The sequence below is a fragment of the Pangasianodon hypophthalmus genome, chromosome 13 (genome assembly GCF_027358585.1).
Source record: "Pangasianodon hypophthalmus isolate fPanHyp1 chromosome 13, fPanHyp1.pri, whole genome shotgun sequence".
NCBI classification, from domain to species: Eukaryota; Metazoa; Chordata; class Actinopteri; order Siluriformes; family Pangasiidae; genus Pangasianodon; species Pangasianodon hypophthalmus.
Window position 1 is genome coordinate 20,141,551 of NC_069722.1, and position 26,309 is coordinate 20,167,859.

At 39.2% G+C, this 26,309-nt stretch overlaps 2 protein-coding genes across 3 annotated transcripts in view; one reads left to right on the forward strand and one right to left on the reverse strand.

Moving 5' to 3' along the window:
* LOC113528520 (uncharacterized) overlaps positions 1–26,309 on the forward strand; it is a 150,235-nt gene that overhangs the window by 14,577 nt on the left and 109,349 nt on the right. The gene's annotated exons all lie outside the window — the stretch shown is intronic.
* slc2a9l2 (solute carrier family 2 member 9, like 2) overlaps positions 2,779–26,309 on the reverse strand; it is a 100,722-nt gene continuing 77,191 nt past the window's right edge. Inside the window, 3 exon segments of the mRNA XM_053239366.1 lie at positions 2,779–3,579; positions 3,582–3,714; positions 13,732–13,859. Of these exon segments, the coding sequence (XP_053095341.1) occupies positions 3,494–3,579; positions 3,582–3,714; positions 13,732–13,859 (347 nt within the window). The 3' untranslated portion in view covers positions 2,779–3,493.

Here is a 26,309-nt window from a genome sequence, read left to right on the forward strand (position 1 = left end):
CTGAGTGGTGTGACAACCCCCTATAATCTGACAGCCCAATTGGATTTTTTTTTTTTTATCCAATTTGTACGGGAAATCTTAGTCTTCTGTTGGATTCAGGACAAGCACAGAGTTTGTATGTGGTTTTGAATCTGATTAAATTTCTAAGTGGATTTCAGGACATGAGACTAAGTACGACCACTCAAATTAGATTGCATGTGTGTGTGTGTGTGTGTGTGTGTGTGTGTGTGTGTGTGTGTGTTTTTAAATGATTATTTGGTGCATAGTGTTTCTTGGATGAATGGACTACAACTAGCATGAAGTCACAGGCCAGAGAGGACTATAGAAGCATAGTGTATATATACACATGGAAAGGATCTCGTCTAATGCGACAAACCATTGTACTCAGAACTCACAACCTTCCAAGTCCTGAAGTTCTGATATAAACACGTTCCATTGCTCATGCTTGGAAAAACATGGATACCCAACGCAAGGTCATATTTGTATGGCTAGTCCCTAAAATTAATAAACATACAGTATAAAGAAGCTCTACATTCATTATTTCTGCTTGATTAATGATTAGAAATGACGTACAAGATAGGTGAACTACGCTTGTTCATCTTTACTTATAAAAACTGTCACAATGGTCTAATCATGTTAATAGAATTGGGCTGAAACCAACAGCATTACGTTAGACATCTAAACTTACAAAGCTGTTAAAACACGTTTTCACAAGACAAAAGCTACATAAATCAACTTTTTACCAAGTAATAAATGATGCACAGGGAAATCTGTATACTAGTGACTATGTGGCACTATATTGTTTTGAGATCAGGTGTGTTTACCTCAGAGAACTGCACTTTCTCCTCTGAGAGGTCAGTTCTGAGTACAATGGATTGCAGTATAAGTGCAGTGCACGCAGTTACCTGTTCATTTTTTTTTTTTTTTTTTTTTTTTTGTCTTTACACAATACATTCAACACCATCACACGGTAATCCGTATATGCTATATGAACTATGTTACGGTAATCCATTTAACATAACGTAATATAGCCGCATTTGTTCGTTTGTGGCAATATGAATAATCATTTCTTGTCATCATTACTTATTTCATATTGGCTGATGCTAGCTATTAGGGGTGTAACACTTGGATGCTTTGGATCGATGCATCGATTTAAAAAAAGCATCAACTGAAATGAAATGTATTATTATTGATTCTAATTAATTGATAATCCAAACCGAATATGATTAATACTGATTTGTATTATAAATAAATTCTTATATTTTTCATTTATTATAAACAAATTATTATTGATTTTAATCGATTATAAATTGCACGTTACCAAAAGGACAGTGTAAAAATTAATTGATATTTTTAAACTGATGTGTACGTAGGCTAGCAAGGTGATTTGCCCGTCACTCTGATACTTAAAATAGTCCTTCTCTGGATCCTGTGCGGCACAATAGAAAAGCGTTAGGCCTATTGTCCAGAGATTTCAAGTTTGAATCCTGATGATGCCACAATCTAAATGATGTCTGTCCCTATCAATTACAGCAACACTAGACAATCAGTGGTGTCTGTGAGCTCATGTATGCGGAAGCGGGTGGATAGCGCTTTCCTCTGGGTGTTACACTGTCCACTGGTGTTGCATGAGCAGCAGTTCAAAAAGATGCGTACTATTATATCAAAAAATATGTTCGCATATTGATTGAAGACCAATAAATTTGATTCAAATCATCCTGTATCATAGCAGTGGCATTGTCAAAAATCTCATTGTTGCCCTAAGAAAAAAAATTGTATCGTATCATGTGGAAGCCTAAGGCTAAATTAGGCTAAATTCCTGAGGGTATCTGTCATGATACCTATCTGTCCAAACGGTTACCTATTTGATATTTCACTGCTTCATCACATTAATTCAAAAGAAAAATATTCGACATTCCTGTCACTAACACTGCTATCATGCCTGATATCACCCACCTCTTAACTAGCTAGGTAATCAACAACAATAACAAAAACAGATAATGATCTATCTCACCTTTATGTGTTGTTTATGTGTCAAAAGTGTTTTCAGTTCTGGTTTGCATAGGTTACAAACAAACATGAAACCTTTGCCATGTGAATATTTCATGCTCATAAACATTGATGAACAAGGCCATGGATATTCAGTGGTCTCATTTTCATCACTGTAGCTGGCCTGCAATGCTATTATTCTCCACACAAGTCCATGCAGGATGAAGAGTGCGCCCTAATGTGCCTTCTATACTAATTAGAAGTACTTAACTTCGCGTTGAAATGCGCAGTGCATTTTATTTAATTAAAAAATTAACACTGAACTGCTTAAAGCATGATGTAGTAAGATAAAACTACACACGGCTACTTGCTGATAAGTTCTTGGTTTGATCTTAATAAATAAAGACTCTCAAAACTACTCCATGAGAATGAGAAGATCATAATTTTTTATACCAATTTATACATTTATTGCCACAACACATTTATTAAAAATTCATTCTCTCTCTCTCTCTCTCTCTCTCTCTCTCTCTCTCTCTATATATATATATATATATATATATATATATATATATATATATATATATATATATATATATATATATATATATATATATATATATATATCAGTATATATATATATCAGTATATATATATATATATATATATATATATATATATATATATATATCAGTATATAGAATATACTAGTGTATACTGTACACATGCTATGCTATTCTGTATGTAAATAATAAAAAATTACTATAATATATTACACAATTTCAACACTTATTTAAAATTTCAAATCAGACATTTATTCAAGAGTGTTTAACAATATAAATATATACATTTTCAAAATATTACTACAACTTATTATAGTAGGTCATAGCAGCAATTATTGTAAACATTAAAAAATGTATCAATTTATGGCATCAGTAATATTTTTGTGTTATTCCATTGAACAAATCTTACAAATAGAGGGAAATTGTGTATTTAATAATATAAATTGTGATAGAGGGATGTTAAATAAAAAGGGGGAATAGGTCATGTTAAGTGTAACATAAGTGTAGCATAATTATCTTTTCATTGAATAATAATGTGAAAATATAGTATTGGTCAGTGGTAGCTGCAATTCTAAGTAAATTTCAATAGTAGCTGCCTTCAAGGCTTTTCTCCTAGAACTACAGCATGACCTAAGTTTAGTTAATAGAAAGAGATGTAAATAGATTTAGCTTAAATTTTAATATATGCTCATGTATCCAAATTATCTTAGCACCAATGTTAGCGTAATTTAAAATAAAATTAACAATAGCGTACCTCTGAGTAAAAAATTTATTTCTGCACCTTATAACTAAACTAATTTATTTCTAACTAAAACTGTATACTGCTGAACATGACCATGCATGTGAACAGTCATATGACGAAGGTGCAGGGTTAGAAAGAGCTCTCGGATTGCACCACGCCATTATTTTCATGATTCCTGTCTGGATATTTAGCATTAACAGTTTCAGAATTCACGCCCGTTGCACTGGTCTTTTCTGATTGGACGTCCAGAACATCCTCCATTTCCGCTTCTACACTCTGGGGGATGTTATTGATCTTGGCAAAACTTTGACTGATCTCCACAAAGGTTTTGTTCTTGGTCTCGGGGAGGACAACGACGATGTAGATGGCGGCGAAGACACACACAAAGACGAAGACCAAGAAAGCATAGTTCTGAAGCGACTCCTGTAAAACATACACAAACATGGCTTACCATATCAAAAGATCGACTTCATCATCATCATAAATTGATTAATCAATTAAAATCATTGTTTAATATGACTTTTTTCTATTTATTCCAAATAGAAACAATGTCCAGCTTCCCAAATGTAATAAATTTCTTCATAGAATGTAATCGATTTCTTCTTAAAACCATGCTGTAAGCAGTGAACAGAGGATTGGTTGTGATCACAAACCTAAAAGATGATGTACCCTTCCCTTTGGGTTAGCTCTGGTAGCTCTAGGGTCTGTGCTTACCCCCTTATCTGGCTGACTGCCTGCTGCCTGGCCAGTCCAGCTCACATGTGGAAGCAGTAGGACTGAAAGCCAATCACAAGAGAAGTCACGTGACTCCTTCATAGACTGTTTGGTGGCTTGAGGCTCAACTTGCTTGCTATGCAAACCTTTTGGAAAGAAGACCGAGCCACTTCAATTACGGATGCAGCGAGTGGCCACACATCTCCCATATGCAGCCTTTCTGTGTCTGGCTGGGATACTGGTAATTACGACTCCAGTAGTTCTCAAACCTGGGAATGCTGCACTGCAAACACTGTCATTGTTGGCTGAATGCTCAGGGCCTGTCAACCATATCACAAGAGCAGATCTAAGCAGTAGTGACAAGGACATGTGTGCGCACCATGATGTGTTGGACCAGTGCATGTTTTATCCCTGCAAAGAAGGACAGATGCAACCCAGCAAGGCTGTGGGGACATGTAGGAAAAACTTGAATAAAAGAAGAGGCAACAGTTACAGGTAAAAAAAAAAAAAAAAAAAAAAAAATTAAATTAAAAAAAGAGCTTAGGAGGTCACAGGTATGACATCAGACACAGGTTTAAATATCAGGCAAATTCATTAACCCTTTAGAAATGTTTAAGTAAATCATTTGGCATTCTAGGTTATTATTATTTTTTTTTTCAATAATATAATGTAAAACAAAACTATTAGGAACAACTCTTTACATTTTGTTACTTTATTGACTTTCTTCACTAGGGCTAATCTAATGATTTTTTCCCCTGTTACAATAATAAAAGCCAATTTATATTACAAATAAGAGAAATGAGGAATGAGGAGTTTGCTAAGGGATTTGTTTTAAATCAATACAACTGTACTAAATCCCATAGATATTGCCTCATCATTAATCGTAACAAGCCAACAATTATTAACTGGCCTTAATAAACTATGAAATTGCCTCATATATTTTACTAGTATATCGAGAAATATCAAGCACCTTCCATGAAATGTAACAATGAGGCTATGATGTCAGTATGTTTAGTATATTTCACTTACAAAGTAGGAGCTTTCGAGTGTTTCCTCTGCTGCTATATGCATCTGCTGTATTGTACCATTTTTTTTTTTACTTTTTTGAGTGAAACTATCAGTATTTTAGGTATTGCCCTTTTGACTCCTCTTTCATCGTTGCCATCATTCAAGGTTTTGCAATATGTTCTTTCTTCTGTGGTGCTGCAGGTGTGCATGGAAAGAAGACAGCATGGGTTCAGTCTCGTGTTTTCTATCCAACATGGTTTTAAAGGTCAAGAATTCACATTAAAGTCTGTAGCTCTATTCGGCTACTTGTTCTCTAAGCAAGACACCTGGATATTGCAAACAAACATGTCTTGGGCCTAAAAACAGTCTTGCGCTCAGCGCTATGTTCTGCAATCGTAGCAGCTTCACTATTGTATTCATTCAGGAATAGAGGGCTCTTACATTACAACGTGTTTATGCTGGTTAAGTAAATGGTGCATAGAATATAAAAATCCACATTGTTCATTTATAATCAATTATAATTGAATGTTATCCTCTTTTAAGAATGGGAAGCTGTGAGCGGGTACAGTGATGCGCTGAAAACCTTCATACTGAGTTGGACAGATTATCACAGCAGGCATCTATCGTATTGTGTGGGCTTTTTACACACAATGTCAGGGAGATTAATGTGGATTTATCAGATTTATGACCCAAAAAATCCTCCCGTTAATGGTCAAAGAGTATAATCCTGTGAAAAAGAGATTCTCTCTCTCTCTCTCTCTCTCTCTCTCTCTCTCTCTCTCTCTCTCTCTCTCAACCACCCACCCACCCACACGCACACACGCACACGCACGCATACACACACAGAGCTCCTGAGTATGTTGTGCTAAATTGCAGCATTTAACAGAAACAAACACTAACCTATCTGTATTTATGATTTACACATACACATCCTCCAGAACCATCCCATCTCCTGTTTCCATGGTGATGTGGCTACATTCTGTGGCTATTCCAATCTGTTTCTCTTAGACACACACACACACACACACACACACACACACACACACACACACACACACACACACACACACACACACAAGCTGCACTTGTCCAGCCAAATGTCGCCACAAGGTCAAACTGTCATGTATTTCTATCATTATGGGGACACTTGGTTCTAACAAAGGCCAAAACACCTGACATCCCCCCAACACACACACACACACACACACACACACACACACACACACACAGAGTCCAGTGCTGGCTAGACTTTTAAATGTTCTCTCTTGACATGATGGATCACTGATACTGCACCTGAATTTAATGCTGCTCAATAATGTGATTTATGGATACAGAAAAATCATAAGGTTTTATTTCATTACGTAATATTTAAAGGGGCAACGTGTAGTTTTAATAGCAATGGCAGTGCTGCTATAATAACCCTGTCATTTCAAGGGTACTGCAGACAAATGGTGATATGTAGTATCTTGGTCTCCCAACCCCCAACCCCCGATCCCCAGACTCCCAGTGAAAACCCAGCCTGAAGCCTGGAGACGCTATTTAAACTGCATCCCAATGAAATGGTTTCAGAGCCATGATTTGATTCTGTATGTTGACTTATTTCCTTTTGCACCAGGAATTCAAAGTATTGGTGTGTTGAAGTCATTTACACAACAGTCAGTAACGTTCAAGCTACGCCACATCTCTGCTGAATCTAAACAAACCTGACAGTAGCTTAGTGAACTAGTAAATACAGAGCACAGTGAAGTTTATTGTGAACCTTTTTTCAACTGTGGAGGATTTCTCAGCACCACTTTCATTCACGCCTGTTGACTTCAATCAGTGTTTTTGTAGTTATGCCATACATTTTTGAGCAGAGGTTGACCATCAGTGGCATTGATGCTGATGGAGAGCTGTAATATCAGCATCTGAAGGCATCTAACATGTCTGAATAGTAGATAAAATGGGATTATTTGCTCTTACTGATTGCTCTTACAGAAGTCCTGACAGTCAATAAACATGGAATCGCATTCTTATTCAGTCTGATGTAGCAAGATATTCTAGCATCTAACCTCCCCAAGTTGGTAAAACAGTCCAGTGAAAAGCACCTGTCACAGAACCACGAACTTGCACAAACTCTATCCTCTTTGAAATGAATAAACTCAAACCATTTATTATTAACCAAGTGAAAAGGGAATAGTGTGCGGGAAGACACATACCCAAAAACACACCAACGAACCATGTTTGCTGCTAATGAGCTGCTACTATAGTGCAATACCTGCCCCCGGGTGGGACATACATGTTATAGAGAGCATTTAATTGGATGAATGCAAGACAAGTTCTGGTTGAGTCATCAAAGAATTTTAAGTGTTCTCCCAGAAGTGATGAAGTTGCAAATTCAATCTGATGCAGTGGTAAAGTTGTAAAAGTGGAACCCCGAACAGTATAGTGTGTGTGTGTGTGTGTGTGTGTGTGTGTGTGTGTGTGTGTGTGTGTGTGTGTGTACGTGTACGTGTACGTGTACGTGCACGTGCATTGGACTGTGGTAATTACATGCTTTATTTTACAGCTACTAATTTTATACCCGGTCGTTACTTAGTCTGCTGCTGAAGAACTTACGCAAACACACACACACACACACACACACACACACACACACACACACACACACACACACACAATTATATGCTCCAATTAACACCAAAAGAAGAAGGAAATAAAAATAAAAATAAGACTTATTAATAGATATCAGTACTGCTCCATCGGTTTTGCTTGCTGCAGTGTTGTGCCTCCATTCAGTTGTACATCATGCTGTAAAGCAGGTCATGCCCTGTAGCTGGCTACAGCCCAAAGCTGGCAATGATTTAGAGCGTTTAAAAAAAAAAAAAAAAGAGAATTCACTCCTCGCACACAGTCAACACGTTTCGATTGTGCCTCCTGACCTGGTGAATTTGTGCTTTTGATATGAGAAAGATACATGATACACTAGTGAGAACATTGTTGATAGAAAATATGGGTGCCAAATAAACCAGCTGAGCATCACCAAAGTGGGGCTAACAATTTAGCTAGCTATCACATAGCGATACATCTATTATACAACATTTCCCTCTGATGTGTTGTAAGCAAGGCAGTGGGAACATGGGGACAAGAATCAGCTGTGAAAGGTAGGAAGGGTTGAGGAGAAAGAAGAATCCTTTATTCTCAATTCCCCTACAGTGATTTTTTTTCACATTTTAGAGCTTGTTAAACAGCTGGGTTCAGAGCGCAGGGTCAGCCGTAATGCAGCACCCCCACAGCAGAGAGGTTTAAGGGCCTTGCTCAAGGGCCCAACATTGGCAGCTTGGTGGTGTTGGGGCTTGAACTCATGACTCATGACCTTCTGAACATTTTAACTACTGACCACCTCTGACTTAAGTTATTATTCCCATGTGAGATGAGTCACGCTGAAAAGTGCTCATTGGAGCCTATGCATTAGAAAAGAATAAAATGTAAGAACATTGCTACTATTCAAACGTCTGCATCCTTTGTCCTTATTCCCTACCTAGTCAACTGAGGGTGCCTTTTTTCGTACCTAAACCCAGGACAGAGAACAGATATGCTATCATATAGTCCTCCCACTTCACCAGGGTGATTATGTCCCTCGCCAGCCTCCATCAGGTGTGACATCAAGCCCTTCTTGAGATTGCTGCAATCCTTTGGCACGCCAATTGTGCCCCATGTCTCCACAGGATAAGCCAGATGCCTCAGTGCAGCTTTTTGAGAGTGGCCTGTGAGTGAATGGGTAGTCAGGCTGCTGTCCCTGCTGTAGGGGGAAGCCCAATTGGTGGAGCAGCAGCTACCAGTGCAGATGTAGCCGGAGTACAAAAGCCTTAAACATGAGGACAGTAGATACTGGGATAGGTTGATGGAACCCTTATTTGCTATTTGAAAAACAGGGGTTTCCCTGTTTGAATGACTTTGTGGGTTGACTTGGACATCATTTGCAAACACTGGGAGGAGGGGACCTTCACAAAGAAGCTAAATTTAATATACTCTCAACATCAGAGCAAAACTCCATGCATTGGAAGACTTAAAACAGCAGAATTTGCTGTGCAAACATCAATACCAGCTGTACAAAAGGGGCACTCAACTGCAAGGAGACGGACGGAGAGATACAGTCCTCATTTTACTCCCCATGCCAAGCTGTGATGGTGATGGTAAGTCTAAAAAGCCCAATCCACTCTGGTCCCTGTGAAGACAATCTCTCGCCACCTCAGAGAGTAGAGTTTTCCCGGTTGCAAATGGATGGGAGAGTTCTCCCGAGATCTTGAAGATGGGTGGGACTCATGGCAAACCAGGGAAGTGTGATTAGGCGAGTAGAAATGAGGTATCTTGGATTCTGCTAGGGAAATGGAAGGTGCATCCCCCAGATTGACAAAGGGCAACACTTAGGCCTGCCCAAGACCCAAAACCGGTTTGGGGGCTGGCTGACAGATCTCGCTACAAAAGGAGCATCAGGGGCAGGCTGGACCCCTCCCTGGTCTGAGTTGCTGGACTTATGTGAAAATGGGAGCTTGGTTGATCACTGGATCCAGATAAAAGAAGCGGTTGAAAGAATGATCAGTATGCCGCTGATGCCAAAAGAGAGATGGAGCTGAACAGTGCTAAAACCGACCAAGTAGCAGAAAGAAAGGTCAGGTCAACCATTGATATACTTGACTCCTGTGTTCATTCCCTACCCAACCGACTGGAGGAGTCACAGTAAGTTATATTTATCTTTGGCATCACCATTCTTCCATGGGTTCTGTCCAAAGTCATGAATGCCAGAAGAGTGGAATCTAATATACACGCTGAACATTTGAATGTGGCATTATACACAGTTGTGTATGATGTACAGTCAGCTCCAGAATTATTGGCACAATTGGTAAAGATGATAAAGATGATTAAGATCTCATCAAACATTACAGGAGGTGGCAAGGGTTGGAATGTTGGCAAAGGGAGGTTACACAACCATGGTTTTGTTTTAAAAAATCTTGATAAGGGTTTGTTTTTTAAGATACATTTACTTTAATTGAAGGTAAGATTTCTCTCATATTTTCAGTGTGAGAGTAAGCTCACTAATCATAAAAACATTTTTCATAACCTTGTTTTACCCACCTTTAATTATGGCACCTTTAGTGCCATAATTTTGGAGCTGACTGTATGAATAAGCTATCTATCTAGGTCAGCACAGTAAAAGCTGAAATATTAATCATGCCAGTGATTATTTCACTGGACAGCTACCGTGGTACAAATGCAGATAGATATATATAGAGAGACAGGGGGAGATAAAAAAGACAGAGGAAAAAGAGAGAGATTTTTGTGAAGAAACACTAATGTATCCCTTTTTATGTTTTTTTTTTTTTTTTTTGACAGCTCCATAAGGAAGCACAGAGAGATAAGAGAGAATTTATTCTGAGTGAGTGTGTAGGGTGCAAGTGGAGATGCCTTGGTTTCGTGTCAGAAGAGTAAATTAAAAAAAAAAAAAAAAGGGAAACAGTTTTTTTTATCTGGGGTGTGTGTGTTTAAACGAGTTGATCTCAGAGTTAATAAACTCTGAACGCTCCATGGTTTCAACAGAATTGTTTTTTTAAGCTTCATGCTCTGAAAGTATAAGTGTCTGCGTATAAGGCAACAGTCTCTGTTGGTCTCTCGCCATTAGGTAGCGTGAGTTTGTAACTGTTTATTGTGCTTGTGTGAGTGTATATTGGGTTAAATTGAGAGGGCAGCTCAAGCATAAACCTTTGGTTGATATGAATATCAAGTGGAGCTGAGCTCAGTTACTGTCACTTGATAGAAATATAATTACAGCATTGGATAATGGTGATAATGATGACCTAATACAGCTTATATAGGGCTGTCGTTACTAAAGAAATGCTCTCATTTCAAACTTCTAAGATATTATTCTGGTTGAGCATTTTGCACTTTTCTCAATCAGAAGTGAAGTCCTAGCAGTCTCATTGCCCTAAATTTTGCTCTAAAGGCTTTACAGTATCTGTTTTGCTTTAAAAAAGTGTACAAACAAGGACTATGGTCTGCAGGTATTCAAGTAAAACTCCATGATATCAATGTTGAAAACGTAAAGAAAATATAAAAAATGTAATATTAATAATTAATACACACATTTAGCAGCACTCTTCCCAATTTGCTGGCTCCTAAATCTCCTAAATCTAAATAGAACCTTCGGGCATGACTATGGATGCAGTGGATATTGAGCACAAGTATGTGATTGTGTAGCATGCTAGTATGAATGTGCAGTATAGTATAGAGTGTGGTAATGTACATTATAAACATTAGGGATTATGTTTGTTAGTGTGAGGTGTCTGTGTGTATTAGACAGCATGATTTAATATCGGGTTAAGAAATGTTGACTGTAATCTCAATGTTCGATTTAATCATTACTTTATGCCATCCTACCTATATATTATTACACCCCTACTTTTAATTCATAGTAGCATTTAATTATTATGAATAAGTGCAGACCACGCCTACATCCAATAATAGTGTGAGGATGGATTGTGGAAATACAACAGGGTGAGTTCTGGGTGCCGTCTTCTTTATGCTAGACTGTTGGTTCACCAAATACATAATAGTTACATTGATGCCAGCTGCTCATAGGACAACCACTGCTTGAGAAGTGTGATCTGAAAGTAGATGCTTCTCTGAACCTGAAAGAACACCATTTATGGAGAAAACATGGTGCAAATCCTTTTGAAACCAGTGTGAGACAATAGAGTCAGTTTAGAAAAACACATACAAAACGAGAAGTGGGGTGTAGAGGATTTGATAAAAGCATTTCCAGCCTGTTCAATATATGCAAGGAGTATGATAGAGCGGGAGTCTAATATTCCTGTCTAAGCTTGCTGGGTGAGGTGAAGAACCTGAGAGTTCAGCTGAAGATTACTTCGAGTAAGGCATAATTAGTTTTGAAGGTTCCAAGGCTCTCCTTTCTGAAATAGGAAAGAGAGAGTGAGCAATAGCATTCATAGATAAAGAAGGCCTTTGGGGTATAATAGGAATAGCATAGTTGAGCTATCCAAGGAGGGGAGAAAGTTGGAGTTTGGTGCATCAGTGTAGACAATGTGAGGACGATGTGGTCAAGATTGGCTTGAGGATGGGAGGCTTGTTATGTAGTCAGGGTTCAGACAAATCCCAGAGAAAATAATTATATAGGATGATGCAGGAAGGGTGGAAGTGAAGAGGATGAATGTTGGTTGAGATGTGGGATGTGGGTTAAGAGTTTGGGATGAAAAGGCAATAGAATTGTAATACAAGCAAAAAGCACTGAGGTGACAGTGAGAATTGTGAGAACATACAGAAAATTAGAAATGAAGTAGGAACGTTCAAGAATGCTCAAAGGAATGAGGAGGAGCAAGAGCTCGACAGGATATATTGAAATTTGAGTAGTCGAGTAGTCAAGTGGTGCCATGTTAGATGTGTGATTGGGGGGCTGGTGATCAAGATCAATAACTATCTCTTGTCATGTGTACTATTAGTAGTTAAAAAAAGAGGAGTGACAAACAAGGTCTTCAAATTGGAGGTTTTTGTGATAAAACCTTTAATGTGATACAGCAACCAACAAAATTCAAGTGAAAAACACATAGAAACGTTTTAGGGGAAAGAAAAAGAAAAACTTACCTAGTAATAACCTAGTTGCAGAAGTGTGCACACCCTTTTATAACAGGGCATGTGACTATGCTCAGAATTAACCAATCACAATCAAACTCGTGCAAAACTCATCTGACTGCTGAAGCTATGGTCCTCAAGGAGTTTACAAAGCATGGACTTGATCTCTTTGCCAAAAGACTTTGATCAAGAGAGGAGTGAAAATGAATTTCTAAAACATTAGGTGTACAACAGAACACTATGAAGGCCATCATCAATGAGTGAAGAAAATGCGGCACCGCAGTGACTTTACCAAGAACAGGACATCCATTTTTGTTTTTGGTTACCATTCCAAGAGGATGGTAAGTGGATAGTATTGGGGTTCAGCTTTACGGATGTCAGTGTGTTAACCCCGTGCAAGCCAAAGGTGACACTGGCATAGAGAAAATCCTGAAGGCTATCACACTCAACACTTTTTTCTCAGTTATTGGTTATTTTTGTACTCTCAAATTCAGAGTTTTTTGAAAACCTTGTATGAATATCTTGGTTAAATACTTTAGCACTAGAAAATTAATTAAGAAATAGGAACTGAGAAATGTTTCTGACTTTTTATTTTATTGGGAAGAAAAATTCAGGTCTAACTATAAAAGGCCAACCTGGATCCGTTTAATTAAGTACTTGTAGCACACAACTTACCTTTTAGTCTTAAAGTTGATCCTAACACTATCTAAGATCAACTGTAAGCAAATAACTGCTTCATCAAACAAGTGCGTGTACTTTAATAAAGCACTAATTTAAAGTCTTGTAAGAATCTGAGAGTGGACAATGAATAAGTTCTTAAATAAGATTTAGGTATTTGATGGAAAACTTGATTCATTTTTTCCCCCCTTATTTATCTAGCAGTAGTGTATAAACTGTTTTCAGGGACTTTTGACATGTTGTGTACTAACACAAGTAGTGTACTTCAGTTGAATTATTGTGGTATTCTGTTATATTGATATGTCAGTACACACTTAGCTGTTATACAGTATATGTTACATTAGCGGTGTAAAGCCTATGGATGGTCTGTATAACCTATGTTTAAACAGATGAACACACACACACACACACTCCTACCTGTATGAATGGGAAAATGAGGCCCACGATAAAGTTTGCCAGCCAATTTACAATTCCGGCGACTAGAAACGCAGCGGGACGATATGTCTGCTCAAACAGCTCACCGGTCAGAATGAAGGGAATACCACCTGAGAGAGAGACAGGAAGAAAGAGACAGACAGACGGAGAGAGTAAATGTCACTTACACTAATAGGGATGAGAATTATTATTAATATTCATTGTTGTATTCTCAGTAATTAGTCCCTAATGACTCTACCATCCAACCAGTCACCCACCCACACACACACATACACACACACACACACACACACACACACACACACACACACACACACACACACACATCTCTCCTGCAGTCCAGACTAATCCCTAGTTTTCCACCTGAGAGTGAATATCTGCAGCATCTGGGCAGCCATCCAAAACACACACACACACACACACACACACACACACACACACACACACACACACACACACACACACACACACACACACAGTCTGAAAGTGTCTCTTAATTAGCCATTAGTGAAAGGACGATTTAACAAAGACATTTAAGCTTGGTTTAACAGCTACTGTGTAGAAGAAGGATATCAGGCTACACCTCAAGTCATGTATGTTTAGTGTGAGTAGTGTGTTCACTTGGAAACTCAGTGAGAAGTAATGCAAGAATAATACCCAGATGACGTGCGATCACTGCTAAAAAATTTAGTGTGGAACAGCGTGACAGCGGTTGAGCTGTACCCCCTGACATGAAACACTCTGTTCCACTGGCTGAAATCACCCACATGGTTACCTACGCTACTTACATATAGGTCACATGGTATCACATGCCATCATACTCGTGGATGACGTTCACTAAAGTTTTGTTGGTCATTTTTAAAAGTTTTGCTGATGCACAGATACAAAAGTGTCTTAATCTAAGTAGAAAGTTTTATAGTCTTAATTAGTGCGCACACACACACACACACAATGGTATCTAATAAGGTGAAAATAGCCAGAGGGTGTGTGTCTAATGAGTGTAGCAGTCTGGGTGAATCTTCCTGTAAGGAGCTTTTACGCTACATTGACTAAATGTGCTAAACACACACTGACACACACGATTTTGTGATGTGTGTGTGTGTGTGTGTGTGTGTGTGTGTGTGTGTGTGTGTGTGTGTGATTATGGGCTGTCTGGTTAATCACTGACTGGGATTTGAGTTGAGGAAAGTTCTGCACTGTGATAATTAAAGGTGTATATGAGTGTGATAAGCACAGATTAGTTTGTGTGTGTGTGTGTGTGTGTGTGTGTGTGTGTGTGTGTGTGTGTGTGTGTGTGTGTGGGAATAAGCACAATCGTTGTGTTAAATTGCGGAAGGGTAATTAGTGCCTGGAGACCTGAGAGAGAGTGAGAGACAGACAATAAATGAGGGATGGAGGAAAGAGCATAAGGATTGAGAGACATAAATATGGATGGAGAACGGGAGGAGTGGTGAGGAGAGAGGAAGAGAATAAAGGATAAAGAGACAATCAATATGAATAAAGAGAGAGAGAGAGAGAGGGAAAGAGAAAAGTAGTAGAGCATGTGAGTCATAAAAGGAGGAAAGAGACAGAAGGAAAGGGAGAAGTAGAGAGATAAAAGGCAGAGAGCAAATTGAACTGAATTGAGAGCGAGAGAAGAGGACGAGGGAGAGAAAGAAAAGGAGAGACGGAGATAGAAGAAAGAGGGAGAAAAGTAGGAGACGGTGAGAGAAAGGGAGAAAGAAAAAGAGAGAGAGACAGCTAGAGAGATAGAGAATAGGAGGAATGCAAGTGAGAGAGGAGAGAGAGGGAGGGTAAGCAAAGAAAGAGACAGACAGAGAAACTGAGAGAAGACAGTGAGATGGAGAGATGTGGTAAGAAAGAGAAAGAAAGGGGAGAGAGAGGAGAGAGAGAGAGGAGAGAGAGAGAGAAGGAGAGAGAGAAGGAGAGAGAGAAGGAGAGAGAGAAGGAGAGAGAGAAGGAGAGAGAGAAGGAGAGAGAGAAGGAGAGAGAGAAGGAGAGAGAGAAGGAGAGATAGAGGGGGGACTTAGGTCTCAGGTAAACTGCAGTATGAGTCATCCTCTTAACTTCAATACTACACACACACATCATACAGTGCCCTCTCCCTACACACACACACACACACACACACACCTGCTGCTGTAACTTAAGCGCTAACACTATCTTACGCTTGCTTGTTTGAGTTCTGCTGCACTTGGATCTCTGCGCAACCAAAAATTGGGAGCTCCCTCCTGCTCCTGCGCTTGTACAGTAAACTGGATACATGTAACTCCACAGATCATCCGAGTAAAAGCTAAAACAAGAATCAAGACATTTACTGTGTCTCTCTCTTGGCTGACGGTCACCTGCAACATGACAAAGACCTGCACATGTTGCAGACGAAGCTCTCTGATCATCCCTATCCTCACCTATGTTCATGAGCTGTGACCACCAGAATAGTGGGTAGTTGGTAATGACCAATAGAATAAAGTCGTGGGAACAGGCAGCAGAAATGAGGTTCCTCTGCATGGTTGCTGGGTTTACTCTTGGTGATAGTGAGGAGCTTGGCGATCCAGGAGACCCTCAGAATAGAACTGCCGCTCCTCCCAGAGTTGCCAGTTGAGGTAGTTTAGGCATATTTCAAGGATGCCCTCTTGTTGGCTCTTTGAGATATTTCAGGAACATCCCACTGGATGGAGACCCCAGGGCAGACCCAGGACCCTCTGGAGAGACTACACTGTATGGCCAAAAGTTTGTGGACACCTGACCATTACACCCATATGAACACCCCATTTCAGATTTAGTCCCAGACTTTCCTCTAGATTTTAGAAAGTGGCTCTTGGGATTTGATCATTCAGCCACACGAGCATTAGTGGAATGATGTCAGACGAGGAGGCCTGGGGCACAGTTGCCATTCCAGTTCATCCCAAAGGTGTTCATTGGGGTTGAGGTCAGGGCTCTGTGCAGGCCACTAGAGATCGTCCACACCAACCTCGGCAAATCATGTCTTCAAGGACCATCTTGTGGACAGGGGCAATGTCATGCTGGAACAGGTTTGGGCCCCTTAGTTCCAGTGAAGGGAAATTGTAATGCTACAGCATACAAACACATTCTATACAGTTGTGTGCTTCTAACTTTGCTGGAATCTGTGGCTGGGGATAGAGAAGTCTGGGCAGAGCTTCTCAGCCTGATGCCATCAAAGTTCCCCACCAACTGTTAGCTGAGCAGTTGATGCTGAAAACCTCAACACACAATGACACACCTACACACTACATGCATATTTTGTGGAACACTGTTGTTTTATTATCACTCGTGTCTTGTTATGGGAACTGGTGGCTTAGTGTTTAAGGCTTTGGGCTACTTATTGGAATGTTGTGACTTCAAACCCCAGCACTGCCAAGCTGTCACTGTTGGGTCCTCGAGCAAGATCCTTAACCCTCAACTGCTCAGGTGTATCCCGTCTCAATTGGAAATCACTTTGGATAAAAGCACCAGCCAAATACGCAAATGCACTCAGTTATTGCCTGAGGTCAAACTGTTTCAGAATCCCAAACCTTCAAATTTAAGTCATTAATTATTTTTTTTCTCAAAATGACAGCAGAGGCACAGTAGCACATCAGGTATGTTACCGCCTCACAGCTCCAAGGTCCCCAGATTGATCTTGAGCCCCAGATTCACCCTGACCCTGATCAGTATAAAGTAGTTACTGAAGATGGTAAAATATTTAATAATTTTGACTTAATTCATATTTGAAATGCATACATAATGAGATCAATTAACCAGTGTGAGGAGGCAGATAAATTCTGAACATTTCTGGCTTCTCGTCTGAAGAGGCCTATTTTACTTATAACAGTCACTTCATTTTAGATAGTCAGAAAAGATTGGGTTTAATTACTAAAAATTTACACCCACATCACATCAATGAATAGCTTCACTGACCTCTGATAGGGGCTATGCATCTTCGTTTTTACTGGAAAACATAAATAGGAAAAGAAATACCAGTATCTATTTTTATTCCTTGAATGAGCTGGCAAAATAATCAATAAGGTAGTGTGGCTTTATCTAAACCAGTGGTTCTCAACCATGACAATCAACTCAGTTTTAATAAATTAGCATATATATTGTTAATGATTTCTTCAATTTGAAAAAAAGTCTAAGTTATCTAAGCCCCTCTAGAAGCATGTTTTATTTGCACACACAATTAGACAGGAAGAAGCAGAGCTGCCTAGTTTTAAAAGGATCATAACACTGGATAGGTGTGTTGTAAGACCAGTGGAAGAAAACGTCGACGAAACTAATACCGAAAACGAGAAATGTGCAGACAAATATGTGCAAGAAAAGACAGAGTATCAGCAAAGAGGGCAGTTCTATGTTTAGCTGCAGATGAATCAACGCACATTTGGGACAAGGCTTAGTTGTAAATAGTCTAACGTTACCACTGAGTAAAGATAATGCTAGTGAATAATGTGTGGCGCACATGACTTGCCTTTATCCACTGTTGAAGTTTGGCCCAGTTGACAAAAAGGTAGAGAACCAGTGACCTAAACACTAAATGGTTCGCAAAGCAGAATATGGGGAAGCCAAGGGGTCCATGAAGCATAGCCAAGGGTCTGCGAAATTCTAATTTTGATACAGTGGTGGAAACCCTATCCCACGATTATCAAAGTTATTACACCTGGATTCTAATTGATAAATTTAAATAATTTAAAAAAACTCTGGTTCCAATAAATAGCCAAAATAATGTAAATAATGTGCATATTTATTTAAAGAAATTGTTGTCAGATAAGGCATCAGTAAGGTTTGTTTTTATTAACAGTTAAAAGGATCCCTGATCTAAGCTACCTCTACTGTTCACTGGAGACGTTATGCTTTAGTACCCTGTCATGTTCAAAACTGAATAACAGAATACCTGCCATATTTGCATGTGCCTTGAAAAACGTGCACTGCATTAATCCTTCACTAAATTCCGGCCATGGAGAAATCTTAAGGCACTCTTAAAATCTCTCCATGGCTGGAATTAAGGTACGGTTCTTTGTTGTAAATGTTTGTTGTTCCTTGTTGTCATTCATTTCTGGGCCATTTAATAACTTACTCCACACAAAATGATCGAGAGACTGGATTAAGGTATAACTTTCTTTTATTAATGTGTTTTTTTTAATGTATATGGTTGACAAGTTTGCTAGTTTGCTCCAAAGAAGAAGCAGAGCTCATACTGTCTTTTCTAGAAGTTTCCTCATTCTCACCATAATGGCCCGTTTTCACAGTTGAGTTGTACGTGCTAGGTCAGGATTTAAAACCAGTATTGTGCACATCGGTATTCAGACCTCGGACATAACTACTAAAATTAGAACTAAAGGTGTGTCTCAGAGATGTGAGATTCTGACCCTGGATGTAAGCAAATTTTTCTTGCATTTGATGTAACCAAAATATATCATTATAAAAGTAATTGTTCTGGGCTGTAAACACACCCAATAAACTAGACTCCTAAATAAAATGTTTATTAAAAATTCATTTGTCAATGAATTAGTCTTTATTTATGTTACATTTTTAAATTTTCTATGTTACATATTGTATACATTTTCTATGTTGTATTGTTTTTGACGTAAAAAAAAAGTTATTTCCTTCTCCAGGCCACATTTTCTGTCCCTGATTTTTTTTTTTTCCGGCTTAAATACCAGTGCTTTTGTTTAAAGGCAGTTGTCTAGACACTATTGAAAAACCCTTTCTCGGACACATCGACTATACTCAGACACGTAGAATTCTGGCAACCCTGGAGACATGAACTACAAAAATGCAGTTTGCATTATCTCAATGTCAAAGGTGCTTAACTCATCTCTGAGTATGTGTAACTTTCCCCACATAAATAAATTCACCAACTCTGAATATGGCCCAACATTGCCAGCTGCAGCTAAAATGGTAACTGCAGCCAAATACATTTTTTTTTGTTGTTGCCAATTTTACAAACGTCTTGTATGTAAATTTCAAATGTCAGCAGTCAGAATGCAATGTAGATACTTTACTTACTAGTGAAGTGTATCAGCAAAGACATCAACCACTTTAAGTCTTCTGTGACTCAATCACAGCCATCACACACTACCTCTGATCATGACACACTCCCTCTGACCGTTAAAACATGTCGTTTCATCATCACACACTTTGTCCGATCACCATACACACCCTCTCACTATTACACACTACCCCTGACTGTGACAGTCACACACAGTCCTTCTCATCCTCCATACACTCCATCTTTCCATTATACAGTTGCACTTACATTTTTGCATTCTTATGGATAGAAATATAATATTTAACACCCTTAGAAATAAAACACTAGATATAAATATATAATTACACAGTATAATAAATATATTATCATTATAAAAATGTTATAAAATCACTCAGTGTGCTGTGTGTGTAGTTTTTTGGCAGCTTCAATGCTGCAGTGAATGCATCCTTGATATCCTCTCTGCTTTAATGTTTGTCTGTGTATGTGTGTGTGTGTGTGTGTGTAATCTAATATACTGCTAGTGATGAGTTAAGATAATAACAATGAAAAATGAAATGTCATTGGGCTGACAGTCTGTGTATGTATGTAAAATTATTTATACACCTGCACAGAGATTCATACTGCAGATGAAGACAAATGCATATCTGTTACACTGGCAACACACACATCTCTTGAACATGCATTCACTATTAGCCAATCAGGAATTTATTATGCAAATGTGATGGAAGCCATTAACTAGATAGAGTGAATGAAAGTAATGAGTTCATGCTAGTTGTGGCCTGTCTGTCCAGGAGAAGGAGGCATGGTCTTTGTGCCTGTCACTTCAGAGAAGAAGGTGTGCTCTTTCTGCCTGTTAGCCAGATTGAAGGAGGTGTAGTCTTTATGCCTGTCAGTCCCACAGAAGGAGGCATGTTTTCTGTGCATGTCAGTCCAGTGAAGGGGGTGTGATCTCTGTGCCTGTTAGTTCCTGTGAAGGAGGTGTAATTTCCCTGCCTGTCAGTCAGCATGAAGGAGGTGTGGTCTCTGGGCTGTCAGTCCTAGTGTAGGAGGCTTGTCACCTGTGCCTACTAGTCCAGTCCAGTGAAACTGTGGTCTCTCTGCCAGTCAGCCATAGTAAAAGAGGTATGGTTTCTCTATTTGTCAGTACCAGCAAAGGATTTGTGGTCTCTCTGCCTGTCAGTCCCAGTGAAGGAGTTATGATCTCTGTGTTAAAACGTCCCTGGAAATAGGTATAGCCCGTGTGCCTATCAATCATCGGTGCCTATCATTGGGGTTCTCTGCCTGTCAGTCCAAATGAAGGATATGTATTCTGAGTGAAGGAGGCATGGTCTCTTTGCTTAACAGACCCTCTAAAAGAGATCTATTCTCTGTGCCTGTCATACCCATTGAAGGAGGCATGGTCTCCAGTAAGAGTAGCCATGGTCTTTCTGCCTGTACAAGTGACGAAGGCTTGTCATCTGTGCTTACTAGTCCAGAGAAAGACACGTGGTCTTTCTGCCTGTCAGTCCCAGTGAAATAGCATGATAACTTGCTTATTAGCTCCCAGAATAAATGAGCTGTCATCTACATTTATATGTCTTTGGCTAAACAACATCCAATTTGAAGAATACAAATCAACTGTTTAATTTTAAGTGTATAATTTTAAAATATTAAGAGCAGTCAGTGCAATCATCCTGAAGGCCTCTAAAACGTAATGTTCATATCTTCTTTCAAATCAAATCATCTCCCCAGCTAAGGTGCTGCCCTCTGAGAGCCCTCAAAACCCATCACAAAGAAAAAACATTCTGTGAACCATGAAAAAAATCACAATGTCTCATGCTGGACCTCTCATTTTTCTTTAGCCCCTATTTTCACTGTATAAATAAATACAAAAATACTCCTCCAGGGCTTAAGCTGCCTGGTCAGTGTGCCAAATTCTCAAGTTGAACCATATTACACTTCATATACACACTTCACACAGAGGTTTAATGCAGTGACATAACAGAATTATTCTTTGTTTTTTCTCTCCTGCTCCTCTTGCTTTTATCTGTAGCCTGCGTACAGCGCTGACTCAACACCTGCTCAAGGCATCTTTCCAACAACAGCTGGCCACTCACAAGCTGCAAGTTTGTTTGAATTCATTAACACAAGATCTCTGGTGAGTTAGGAGGAAATACAAGATCTGCTGGCGGCTGCACAGGCCCTGTTATCAAGAATGATGTAGGGGGGTGACTATGGATCATTTCCTCAGTGCCCTTTCCTACGCAATGCTAAGGTCATAGGGAGCCAGCATCTCGAGAGTTGCTGACCTGAAAAACACACAGGAGCCACAGTCCTCATGGGCTAGAGCCAGATCAAAACAGCCACTGCTCCCTGGTCCCAGAGGGAACACCCAGCTTATGGGATCAGCAATCATGTGAAAGCGCCACTCAGCCAGTATACCATGCCTTCGCACTCAGCCTACAAAACAAACCAATGCCCACTGACCTGGGGCATAAGAGGATGACCACAGCTAGGGGAATGAAATGTGCATGGAGGTAGATGAGAGCTAGAGGTTATTCATAGTTGTCTTTAAGGGAAACATTGTTTGGGATGTGGTGGACTTGGGCAATGCAGTCAATCTGTTTCTTTCATCGTTGCTTCCAGCCCCTGTTTGGGCCATGGGGACTATCCTGGTTGCATATGTACATGGGGACACCTGTCCCCATTCCTACAGCTGAACAACTTGGCATAGGGGGACTTGACAGGTGCCACTACACTGGGAATTCCACCCCAAAACTGCATGAATTGCACTCATGGCAGTTCAGGGCCACACCACTACTACACCAGAGTAAATTGGATGGTGTCATGTCCACTTGGAGAGCTAGGCCAATCCAAGGGAAAACCAAGAAAATGTCACGGCTGAGGCACAGAGCTACTGGATTGGCTGAACCTTGTCAGATCTCACAAGGAAGGGTAAAGCCAGAGATTATGTAGAACTCAGATGCTGAAGCTGCCTTATCCCAAATGAGAGTGGGCCTGACATCAGACCCAGTTCTTGTTACTGCAGGCCATTCATGCTGCAGACAGATATATTGGAACAAGGTGGAGCAGTTCAGTAGTGAAGACCACTCACTGACAAATGAGTAAATGTAAATATCCCTTTGCGATAAACTCTCGCCTAAAGAGTGAAATTATGCTGCAGTGGAGATAGAGGCCTGACCAATCAAGTAGGCCATGGAAAACTTTGAGTACTGCCTCACTGAGAGGCCTGTCCGTAGTGAATAGCCAAAATAGATCACGCTACATCAGCAGGTGATTTCAAAATTTTGCTTACTGGGACAAGCCCCAATTGAGAACACAGTACAAGAAAGATGGACAACCTCTCCTACCTGCATGCATCTTCTTCTGGCAACCCAGTTTGGCACAAAGGGGGAAGGGGACCATGAACCAGAGGAGGCAAAGTATATGGTGACATGATATGTTCTGAGTATGTAACATCGTTAACTTTTTTTGTTGTTGACTACAGACTCCCCAGAGAAAATCAGCTTTCCATCCAATACATACTTACATAATTACTCACCTTCCTGCTTCAGTGCCTAATCTTCCTTGGATACTGACTTGCACTTCTTAACACCTGAAAGACTGTCCTATGCTGATCCCCTAACTCCTATGCACAGTATGATCTTACCAAATATTCTCTATCCGTAAACATAACAATTTGCCCCATATGGTAATGTGTGTTTTCACAAGATTTGTGCACATGTTACAAATTACAATAATAGGCAACTTGGCAATAAACCTGACCTACTTAATACAATATTATTATTGTTTGTGCTGAAAACATATAAACATATACAACTATATAACATTTTGGAATATGTGTTTGTGCAGGTGCTAAAATTTACACAGATGTCAGACCAGATACAACTGCTACAATTCCCTCATTCACTCCACAGACTGTAGGGGGTTAAAAAGCATATAATCACACTTCCCTGAATTAATACTGTTTTATTTCCATGTTATCTATATGGATCACTAGTTGATGAATCTGCTGGCTTTTTACAAAGATCTGTTTGGTTTCATCTTTATCTGTTATCCTTTATCCTTGTATTATTATTACTGCCAAGAGATAGTGACGTTATGGATGTAGCCTTCAAATACATATTGGAGACAATTTTGCCTAGTGCTCTCTCAAATTTTGAATGTACTATTAACAAAAAATGACTAACCATTTCACACAGTAAGTATTATCCTTTTCATTGAAAACCACATAGCTGACATGCTGGGCTCGAAAGCTGATCAAACGTAGCAACAGTAACCAAGTGGGCAGTGCTTAACAAACTGTCAACTAAGACTGTGAAATTTAGACATTCCAACAGTTATGTCTTCATCATCTCTGTTAAATTATCACACACTATATTTTTTTTTTTTATGTGTAACTGATATTTTGTGGAAGCAATTTTGTGCCTAAGTTGCATAATTACCTCTTCAGTCTAGTGGCTAATTTAAGGTAATTAGGCTGAACCATGGGCAATTACCTCCAAACAGAAAGCACTGCAGAAGTGCCCACTCACAGGTAACCTACTTGGTCTGCACTCTGGCTTTTTCATGCATGCTTAAATTAGAGAAGCATAGTTTAGCACTGGAAAAATCAGCTGTGTTTAAGAGCTGCATGCTGATGAAGTGAACAATAAGGTTGAACACGGTCACTCCTTTGTTTGCAATAGTGCTTAAAGCACACTTTAAGTGGCCTTGAAAATATAGCTTTAAACCATTTAATATACTCTATATAGAACAACACACTGGGTAATAGGTTTTTAATTCCAAATAAATTGCTAAAATTGGCTTAGGAGCATCTCTATTCCTTTATCATTAGTAAAATGCAGGATATACAGTGCCACCAGAAAGTATTCACACCTTGTGATTACTTCTCCTTTTGCTGTATTGCAACATCAAATTTAAGTATATGATAATAGGATTTTAAATACATTTAGATGTTCTCATAATTATTATAATTTTTTTAATCTAAAAACTGCTTAACTGATACATATTCACCTCTCTCAGACTTGTATTTAATTTTCTTGAGCACTCACACCAAATATGATAAACAAGGAATACCTATGTTCATTTCAAATTCACCTGTGTCCAAATGTACGCTTGTGCAGTAAATATCACTGACTTTGTGAGGTCTTGCAGATACAATGGCAGATTAGATTAGTCCTGCTGTAATGAGGACCAAGGAACTGCCCATGAAGCTTTGAGATGAAGTTACAAGGAACAAAGATAGAGAAGGTTATAAAAAGATCAGCAACTTTCCTACTGTGTCACTGTGAAATCCTTTATAACAAAAGTGGAAAAAAAAACATGGCACAACCCAGACACTACTCAGATCAGGCCGTCCTTCCAAATTGAGTGCACAGGCAATAAGGGCAATTGTCTCAAGTGTCCAAGAGTCCAGCTACGACACAGAAGGCACTGAACCAATGCAGACATCAACAATATGATCAGCTCTTCACAGATCCAACCTCTATAGGAAAGTGGTCACAGGGAAACCACTTATGAGAAAGGCTAACATAAGGGTACACCTGGAGTTTGCTAAAAGGCATGTGACAAAATCTGAGAGCTTTTGGAAAATGTTTTTGAAACAGTTAGTCTAAAAGTGTATTGTTTGGCACAGACAAAATACAGCTCAACACCCAGGTAACACCATTCCTGCAGGAGGAGCTGGAAATCTTGTCGCCATCAAATATCAAATACAAGCAAATTCTCGAGAAGAGTCAGCCTGTTCCAGTCAGCCAGAACTCTGTGCCAAAAATTGACATCCCAACAGGACAATGACCCAAAGCGTAGGGCATAAACTACATAGGAATGGCTTGAAAACAAGAAGGTTTGTGTTTTGTAATGGCTGAGTCAAAGCCTAGACTTAAAATTGAGCATGCTGCTCAATCTCCCGCAGCTTGTATATGTTTCCTATACCAACACAACACTTGCCACTAAACTGGTAGATAAATGCAAGGAATATTCCTTTGGTTTTTAGTCTCTTACCTTACACATACATATGTTGCTGACATAATACAATCCAAATATTACAGCAGTCCTTCATTATGACTTTAGAATAAAAAAAATTGTAGAGTGGTCATTTGCCCAAAAAGTTTGGGAACCCCTGCACTAGTTATTTAGTTGGAGTAGCATCCATGTATCATGCCATCCTCTAATAATTTGTATATCAGACTATAAGCCATTTAGAGCTTATTTAGCAACATTGCTACATTTTATGAATTACCAAATGATTAACCACTTGTTTACATCGGTTATCTTGGACACACAGACGACTGGGGTTTCACACAAACTGCGCACTGCTCAGCCAACAAAACATTTTCTCATAAATCCAATTTCCACTAAGTGCCTTTGTGATTTAGAGAGTGCTCTGTGTTCCCATGGGTAAATACACAAAACAATAAGCCAAAGAAAAGTTTAATTATGGAAAACCTGTGTATGGTTTTATAAATACAGCTGAAGGAAGTTTCTGTTACACATTAGCATCACGCTTACAGAAGATTTGACATTCGAAGAGTTAAACCATTTAGCAGGCAATTTAATACCCCATTTAGCC